Genomic DNA, 9,319 nt, shown 5'->3' with positions numbered 1-9,319 from the left:
GTCGGGGAGATGCCCGGGGACCCGGGATCCGACACCATCCCGGGGGAGGTCCGGCCTGCCTCCTCCCCTTTTTTTGGGAGCGGGCTTCCTTCAAGCGCGCTGGATTAGAGGCCCCTTCCTTCCTTCCTTTCTGGGGTTTTTGGTTTGTTTGGCTAGCAGTTAGTTCACCTGCCTGCCGGGCCGTTGCAGGTCCTGCACGCATGTTACTCCAAGGTGTTTCCCTCGGCCAAAGGGGATAACCCCAAGCTGGTGGGGTGGTCCGACTCCGTGGCCGATTTACTCGATTTGGATCACAAAGAGGGAGGCCTCAAATCCTTAATAATTGTTAGGATTCCCATTTTTACCTGCTTGTTTACAAGTGGGCATCCTGCCCCAAGTTGTAATAAATTTAAGGGAGGGGGATTGGCAAAGCAGGGACTTTTTTACCCCACGTTTTTTGGAGGGACGGAAACAAAGTTGCTTAGTGTTGACATTACTAAAACCACTTGAATCCCCCCCCCCCCCCCCCAATTGTTGCAGTGAACTTCTTCAGTTGTGTCCTTCCTGTTTCCCACTGCGGTAGAGTCCTGGCTAATTTAACACACCAAATTGTCTGACATTTAAACACAAAGTTCCTGTTTGCCTAGTGTTTAGTTCCCCATGGAATGCAAAATACAAAACACCCAAGTACTGGTGCAAAATGCCAAAATTTTCATGGGTGTGTTTAGTTCCATCCAAAATGCCAAATTTTTCCTGGTGCTGGTGGGAGTGGGCACGGGCTCCCAAACGCTTTTGGGCTGCTTTTTTTGCCTCTTGAGGCCAAAATCCAAAATTGAGAATAGCTACCTTTTTGCCAAAAATTTTGCATGGTGTTTAGTTCCATTAATGATGGACCAAAACCTAGAATTTTTTGGGATGAAAGGGGAAGTAAACACCCCCTGATCCTCAAGTCAGTACTGATTGGTGGCTCTTCCCAGCTTCAGAAACCTTCCATCCAAGAATGAAATCGTGGTACTATTTGGGTGCAGATTTTGTTAAAGTGTGCTCACGTTCTTGTTTCAGAACTGTAGTCTTATACTTAGGTCTTTGTGAGAGAAATAAAGCTAAGCACATATCTTTGTTGAAAGCTAACCAGTTGAGCTATACTAACAACTAGGTCAGATGTGTATGGGTATGAAAGGAAATTGCAAAAAATATCAGCATCTCCAGCAGTTCCCCAATAGGACCCCCAATCCCCATAAAACTGTCATACTGGGGGAGATGAATAAAATTTCCTGGTCTAGCAGCTCCCCAATATGGCCCCCTTTTTTTGGTGGCCACCAAAAAACACCCCATCTCCCTTCAAATAGAGGGGGAGTTGCATCTCCCCAAAAACAGTGGGGCCCATCTAACTGTCATCTCCTACCTTCGGAAGACACCCTGACCAACAGAGCCCCCACAGCCGGCACGGCGGCGGCGGTCTGGAGGAGGTGGCGCCTTGGGCCCCCACGGCATGCGCTAGCATGTCCACGGCGGGCCACCGTCGTCCTCCACCTCTGGCCACTCCTTCTCCATCTCCGGCCACCATGGCTACGGACGAAGCTGGGCACGGCGCTAGCCGGCGCCAAGGATGGGGGCGCTAGCTGGGGATGGGACGATGCTAGCAGGGGCTGGGCATGGCTACGGCCGGAGCTAGCCGTGCTGGAGGTTGAGGTTCCTCGTCGTGCTCGACCCGGCGGCAGAGGTTCCTCCCCGTGCTTGACCTGGCAGTGGAGGCTGAGGCTGAGGACGACGGCTTGGAGATCTGTGGGAAAGATGAACCGAGGGGAGAGAAAAGGAAAGGGGAAAAGTATAAAAAAATGTTACTGACAGGTGGGTCCCACATTTTGGGGATATTTTTGGTGATCTGCTGGAGCATCTTCCCCAATAATCTGAAAAAGTAGTATTGGTGGCCACCAATATAGTCCAATACCTTCCTATTGGGGGTGAAGTATTGAGAGACTGCTTGAGATGCTTGTGATACTTGGAAGTTGGAAGCACATCAATCATAACAAAGGAGTTGACAACAGCTGGTGTGTTAGATAACCATGTTTTGAGAAGCAAAAAGTGTGGCAAGACACTTAGGCATTTTAGCATATGAAAGGATTCATTGTATTATTTTGGCAGACATGTTTTGTTCTTGGCCACTTCAGTCAATAAAAGAGCTGCCATCATGCTGAAACTTTTTTTGACATGGTCGTTCCATATGGCAATAGGCCCACATGGTAGTCTAACAGCTAGTCACTTCTCCATGATCTTTTTATTTTAACAGAATATTCCAGTCAGTGGATTTCATCCGAGAAAATAAGTGATAAGCGTTAGCTGACTTATTACTCTTACGATCTGTGATGAGCATGTTTGGAAGATGGCACCTAGCCTTAGTCGCATCAGAGCAATAAGTGGTGTCCTGCTGCCTTGATTGTGGGGTAATCGACATGCCTAGGTAGTCCAAGATAGTGCCTATGCCATTACGTGAAAAAGGAAATTTAGAATTGTTACATAAGATAGTCCCGTCCTTGCTGCCTCCTTGAGGACATTTGGCTGCCTTGGGAATCTAGGTGCTAGGCGGCAGCTGGTCGCACACTTAGCAACTTATCTGTTGCAAGTTGACAAAATATTTGGATAACAACATTAGAATATCTTTGCTGAATTTTCTCGCACCTGTTGCTGTGGGTGAGATCAACCTGACGATGTGAGTAGGAAACAAGAGGATGGAGGACATGCGATCTTGATAACAGTAGTAGGAAGCCTAACTTTTATCTCTGTTATGTTTCTTCAATTTCTCTATTTTCTTTTGTGCTCTTGCCGTTAAGACTCTTGGAACTTGTACACGTCATCTGGTCTTCCACTTGGGTCCCATGGGTGGTTTCCCACTTGTTAGTTGAAGCACTGTATTTCGAAAAATTGAAGAAACAGAACAGAGATAAAAGGAAGGTTTCTTCCTCCTGTTATTGAGATGACCTATCCTCTAATTTCCTCTTGTTTGCTACTCACGTCGTTGGTTTTGATCTCTTTGCGATTAAGGCCTTGTTTTAGTTCCCTGGGTGAAAAGTTCTTTTGGGTACTGTAGCACTTTCGTTTGTATTTGGCAATTGTTGTCCAACCATGGACTAACTAGGCTCAAATGATTCGTCTCGCAAATTACAAGCAAATTGTGCAATTATTTATTTTTTTATCTATATTTAATGCTCCATGCATGTGTCGCAAGATTCGATGTGATGGGGAATCTTGAAAAGTTTTTGGATTTCGGATGTAACTAAACAAGGCCTAATATATGGACTTGAACAAGTCGGGAGCTACTGGAGTTAGAAATTTATCCTTATTGCATGATAGGTTAGTGAATCAGGTTGAGCAACATGTGCCCCCCTCCAGTTATCATTTTCTTTCTGCATAGAATTTTGTTTTCCCCTACCTTGCCTACTCATCCAGTTCTCAGTTTTTTTGGCATACTTGCTGATATTGTTGAACAGAAATTCATAATTGTTTATGTGCTCTCTTGTATATTTTCAGGTTTGAAAGACCTGATTTTCCTCAGTTTTTCTCAGGAGCAACTCCACTAGTGGGAAGGTTTGTGATACTATCACTTAATATCCTTACTATTTGGTTTCAGACAGCTAAGTAATCAACATTCTGATGGATAACAACCTGCAGTTTGCCCTACGCCCAGTGCTATGGAGGACATCAATTTGGTGTATGGGCTGGTCAGTTGGGGGATGGAAGAGCGATAACTCTTGGAGAGGTTGTTAACTCTCGAGGTGAGAGATGGGAATTGCAGCTCAAAGGTTGTGGAAAGACTCCATACAGCAGATTTGCTGATGGTCTTGCTGTCCTACGCAGCAGTATCCGTGAATTCTTATGCAGTGAAGCCATGCACGGTCTAGGCATTCCTACAACTCGTGCTCTTTGTCTAGTTGAAACTGGAAAATCAGTTGTCCGAGATATGTTCTATGAGTATGTCATGATATCTTAATTTTTTAATGTCCACTGTTAAACCATGTTATGCTTCATTGCTGTGTTCCACTTCTATCCGATAAATTTTCAAGAAAAGGGGGGAAGGTAGAAAAAGGCTGTATATGATCTAGCTTTTTATAAGCTGAACATGGTAATGGTGGCAGTGTTATCTGTAGCATACAAAATATTTGCATCAAGGCTGCTTGAGTCAGATATATTTATTACTATAGCAAAGTAATAGCGGTTGGTCAACTTTTTGAACATTGCTGTTAAGAACTTAATTGTTTATTTGCGCTTCACGCATAGTGGTTTTATTTCACTGAATGACACCTTGCTTCATAAGTCCTTTTATTATGTGATGTGTGCACAGGTGGCAATGTAGTATGTTGGTCTTTTGCTTTTGTTCTAATGTGCCCCTTTTTTTGTTATTCTTATTAACCTATACATACATGATTATAAAGAATGAAACTGCCCTAAATTATTCTTGAACACAAGCTGCAGATTGTAGAGTGTGGATTGGGTTATTTCATATTATTTATTTCAAATGAGGTCAAGTCTCATGTACTCACATATCACCTGTGTATGCTGAATAGGCCACTTTCTTGTTAAGTTTTTTCTTTACAAAAACTGCGAACATGGATGAGTTTTACTCAAATATCACCTATGTTTCTAGTGTTAATCATTTGTCTTATGTACGCAGTGGCAATGCAAAGGAAGAACCAGGAGCAATTGTATGTCGTGTTGCACCATCATTTTTACGTTTTGGTTCATATCAGATACATGCTTCAAGGGGCAAAGAGGACATTGAAATTGTTCGTCGTTTGGCTGACTACATGATACGTCATCACTTTCCGCATCTTGAAAATATGAAAAAGAGTGAAGGTTTGTCATTCGAGGCAGCCATAGGAGATTCTCCAACAATAGATCTCACATCAAACAAATATGCAGGCAAATATCTTTATACCACATTTTATTGTGCTTTCAAAATCCTCATTGGTCATTTGGAGAACTAACCATTCATCACCTGCAATCCATTTGTAACAGCCTGGGCCGTTGAGGTTGCAGAGAGGACTGCTTACTTGATAGCTAGATGGCAAGGTGTTGGCTTCACCCATGGTGTACTTAACACTGACAACATGAGTGTGCTGGGCCTAACTATTGATTATGGACCGTTTGGCTTTCTCGATGCCTTTGATCCTAGCTATACTCCAAATACCACTGATCTTCCTGGGAAAAGGTATTGTTTTGCAAACCAGCCTGATGTTGGCTTGTGGAATATTGCTCAGTTTACTGGACCATTGTCATCTGCTGAGCTTATCAGCAAAGACGAGGCAAATTATGTGATGGAGAGGTCAGCTCTTCCTCCATTCTGAACAATTATTGGCAGTAGACGATAATAACTTATTTATGTGAACATTTTGATTTTTTGTTTGTTGCAGGTATGGGACAAAGTTCATGGATGAGTATCAATCTATCATGACCAAAAAGCTGGGCTTAACCAAGTATAATAAGCAGCTAATTAGTAAGCTGCTTAACAACTTGGCAGTTGATAAGGTTGACTACACCAACTTCTTCCGTCTCCTTTCGAATGTCAATGCGGATCCTGGTATTCCGGAGAATGAGCTGCTTGTTCCACTGAAGGCTGCTCTCCTAGATATTGGGAAAGAAAGGAAGGAAGCATGGATTAGTTGGGTACAGACCTATATTGAAGAGGTAGGTCACCTATTCTGTAATTGTTTCCTCCATATGCACTTCTATCATGAAAGGGATGGTTTGTTGCTGTGATAGCTCAATGTTCTGGCTACTGTTTGTGTTCTGTTGTCGTTTTGTTCTTTTTTTTTTTGGAAAATCTCTGCCTTTTTTATCATTTGAAATTTCCACTAACTGTTGCAGGCTTGCTGCCCTTGTGCTTTGAAAATTAACCTTCACTTTATTTCACTATGCTTTAAAACTCATATAGTCATATTTCCTGATTTCTATACATTATTACCAGGCTTTTATATTGCTGCATTTAATATCTTAACGCCCAGTCTAACGTTAGTGTTCATTCTGTGTGAAAGCTGGTGGAGAGTGGCATTCCCGATGAAGAAAGGAAAGCTGCGATGAACTCAGTTAATCCAAAGTACGTTCTCCGCAACTATCTGTGCCAGTCTGCTATCGACGCAGCTGAGCAAGGTGATTATGAGGAGGTTCGCCGGCTGCTTAAAGTAATGCAGAATCCTTATGATGAGCAGCCGGGAATGGAGAAGTATGCACGGTTGCCACCAGCCTGGGCATACAGACCTGGAGTTTGCATGCTGTCCTGCTCCTCGTGAACCCAGGATGCAAGACGTGGGCATTACAAAAATATTTGGGTGGTTGTAGTCTTTCTCCTGTATAGGGGTACATCTTAGTTGTAAGTTATGCTATAATGTGTCGAGCATCGCATGCTATTTTTTTTCAGTGATGCAAGTGTTTAAGGAGAATCTTAGTCGTAAGTTATGCGCTAACTATCATGTCGTTGCAAGAACAGTGAAGCAGTTCGATCAGGAATTAGTAATTGTGAAGCGAAACACCCGGACATGTACCTAGATTTCGGAGATGTTCTCCAGTGAAAGTATCCCGTACGGAGATAGTAGAATTTTTGGCAGTTTACTGGTCTATATAAGCTCTGGCGCGACCTCACTACATAATAAATTTGTCGGAGTATATAAGGAGCAGCATTCTCTTAGCCAGACTTAGTATGCTCCCCGTTTTAAATAAAATTTAGGTCAAATATTAGAAATATAAATTACGAATATTTTTTAAGTTATTGAGTTTGGAAATATGAAAATTATATGAATAGATTTTTCCTAAAAATAGTTTTATAAATATTATATATATATTTATAAAAATAAGAAGTCAAAGTTAGACTTTGGAGACTATAGTGTTATTCTAAGTGACTTTCTTTAGAGGGAGTATGTTGTATCATGGTGTTTATCTGAAAAACTATTTTTACATATACAAGCATAATTACGAGTATGGAGGAAGTATGTTGTATCATGGTGCCTCTCTGGAAAATTATTTTTACATGTACAGGCACAACCAGTTGTGACATGTGAGCACAAGTGTGTACGCTGACCACAAATAGTACTAAACAGTAAACATACTTCTTCAGGGCCTTGTTTAGTTTACTTCAAAAATCTTTTTAAGATTCTCCGTTATATCGAATCTTGCGGCATATATATATGAAGCATTAAATATAGTTAAAAACTAAAACTAATTATACAATTTGTCTATAGATTGCAAGATGAATTTTTTAAACCTAATTAATCTATAATCGTATAATTACCAAATAAAAACGAAAATACTACAAAACCCAAAATCAATAAATTTTGAGCAAGGCCGCAAACTCGAGATGTGCGCTGGGCTCGCCGGTACCCGGGGCCAAACTGGCTGCTGCTCATGCGGCTTCCTCACGCCAACTGATACCAACTGATTTTTGATAGTTCAAACTGCTCTCGTTCACTTGAGCTTATCAACTTGAATCTATCAGTCATTCAGCAATGTTTTTCTCTTATAATAAATTAGCCAATAATATTTTTTATCATAACTTATCACCCTAACGAACAAGGTCCAGAGTCACCAGGATTCATTCAAAGGGGAAAAAAGCAGTGCAGATCAAATGAAACATCGAAATAATCCAAGATCATGGAGAACCTATAACTTGTCAATGATGTTGTTGCTGCACATTCTCTTGGCTGATAAGTTATGGCTAAAAGTACTGTTCAATGATTTGTTGTAAAAAAAACATTGTTCGCTAATTTGTTGTAAGAGAAAAACAAGTTCAAGCGAACATAGTTAATTCTCAAAATAATGCGGATTCTTTAGGTCTTGTTTAGTTGCACCCAAAAACCAAAAACTTTTCAAGATTCTTCATCACATCGAATTTTACGGCATATGCATAGAGCATTAAATATAGATTAAAAATAATTAATTGTACAGTTTACCTATAATTTATGAGATGAATCTTTTGAGCCTAGTTAGTCCATAATTAGACAATAATTATCAAATACAAACGAAAGTGCTACAATGTCTAAATAAAAAAAAATTGATCTAAACGGGGCAAAAAGTTTCTTGCTATGAGTGCACTCACTGTCATAAAATGTTGGTTTGGGTACTTTGTAGGACCACATGCAAAAGCAACCTGTCTGAAAGTTTCCTAATGAGTACTAATAATGTTCCAGACCCTAATACCTCTAAGTCGGAATGGTACATTACCTTCGTTTTGTAATATATGACATAGCTAGTTATTTTTGCGCATATTGGATCTATCAAGGCCTTGTTTATTTTCACCCTAAAATCTAAAAAGTTTCAAGATTTTTCGTCATATCGAATCTTTAGATGCATACATGAAGTATTAAAAATAGATAAAAACAAAAACTAATTGCACAATTTGGTCAGAATTTATGATACAGATCTTTTCAGCCTAGTTAGTCCATAGTTGGACAATAATTACCACAAACAAATAAAAAATGCTACAGTATCGCGAAATTTTTCTCTTCAGTAACTAAACACGGCCCAAACATGTGCAAAATCCACACAGTTCCCACCTATCATGCCGTTTAAGGATGTTAAATAAGGGCTAAGAAATACTCTTGTATATCCCTCAAGAAAGTTGTTAGGGTCTTAAAAACAAATTTGACCGCTACTTTTTCTATACAATATAGTTAATATATATATTTATAAAACTAATTTTCGAGATGAATCTACTTACATTATTTTTATATTTTTAAACTCAATTAAAAAAATTATTTGTAGTCAAAATTTAAAAATATTTGACTTACAATCGCAAAACAACTTCCTACAACACCGATGGATCTTGACAGCAGCAGCAGCAGTTGATTACTGGCCCCTGGTTTTGTTGTTCCCTGGCTGTCAGTCTTGGGATCCTTGCTGCACTTCCCCCGAGAGCACGAGACTACAAGTAGGCTTGTCATTATGCTGCAGTAATTTATGCCGAGGCTGCCTAATTACAATTATAAACTGGCATCTGTCAGGGGCAGCGCCCAGTGGCAGTGGGGGAAGTGGAATGCAGCTCACTCGTTTTCAACGGTTGGCAAGTGACAACAGCTCCACGGAAAAGCAACTCCATCCAGCAAGCAAGCACAGCTGCACAGGCACAGGTACATGCTCGCCCCTGCCCTTCCATCTCTCTCTCTCTCTCATCGCGTGGTGTGTACAGTAGTGCCCTGCTGCTGCTGTCCCGCAGCCACAGGGAGCTCAGCTCACTACTGTTGGAGCTCAAGCAGAGTCCAGCCGGCGCCCACAGGCCTCACTGCTAGCCTCATTCAAGAATTTTCTAGCTTTCCCCAAACAGAACCACCTTGGGCCATGGCTTCTTCTTGATCTG

The 9,319-nt window shown here is 41.1% G+C and overlaps 2 protein-coding genes across 2 annotated transcripts in view; both read left to right on the top strand.

Moving 5' to 3' along the window:
- On the top strand, positions 3,246-6,577 carry LOC8078256 (UPF0061 protein AZOSEA38000). Its single transcript, XM_002438282.2, has 7 exons — positions 3,246-3,330; positions 3,508-3,564; positions 3,649-3,948; positions 4,649-4,896; positions 4,993-5,299; positions 5,388-5,661; positions 6,009-6,577. The coding sequence occupies exons 1-7, from the start codon at positions 3,272-3,274 to the stop codon at positions 6,261-6,263; spliced, it is 1,500 nt and encodes a 499-aa protein (XP_002438327.2). The 5' UTR covers positions 3,246-3,271; the 3' UTR covers positions 6,264-6,577.
- The window catches only part of LOC8078255, a 1,852-nt gene continuing 1,487 nt past the window's right edge, over positions 8,955-9,319 (top strand). The window contains exon 1 of the mRNA XM_021448830.1: positions 8,955-9,092. The gene's annotated coding sequence lies outside the window, so the exon portion shown is untranslated. The remainder of the gene's footprint in view (positions 9,093-9,319) is intronic.

This window comes from Sorghum bicolor, chromosome 10 (assembly GCF_000003195.3).
Source record: "Sorghum bicolor cultivar BTx623 chromosome 10, Sorghum_bicolor_NCBIv3, whole genome shotgun sequence".
Taxonomy (NCBI): Eukaryota; Viridiplantae; Streptophyta; class Magnoliopsida; order Poales; family Poaceae; genus Sorghum; species Sorghum bicolor.
The sequence above is the reverse complement of the archived record's forward strand: the minus strand, read 5'-3'. Positions and strand labels throughout refer to the sequence as shown.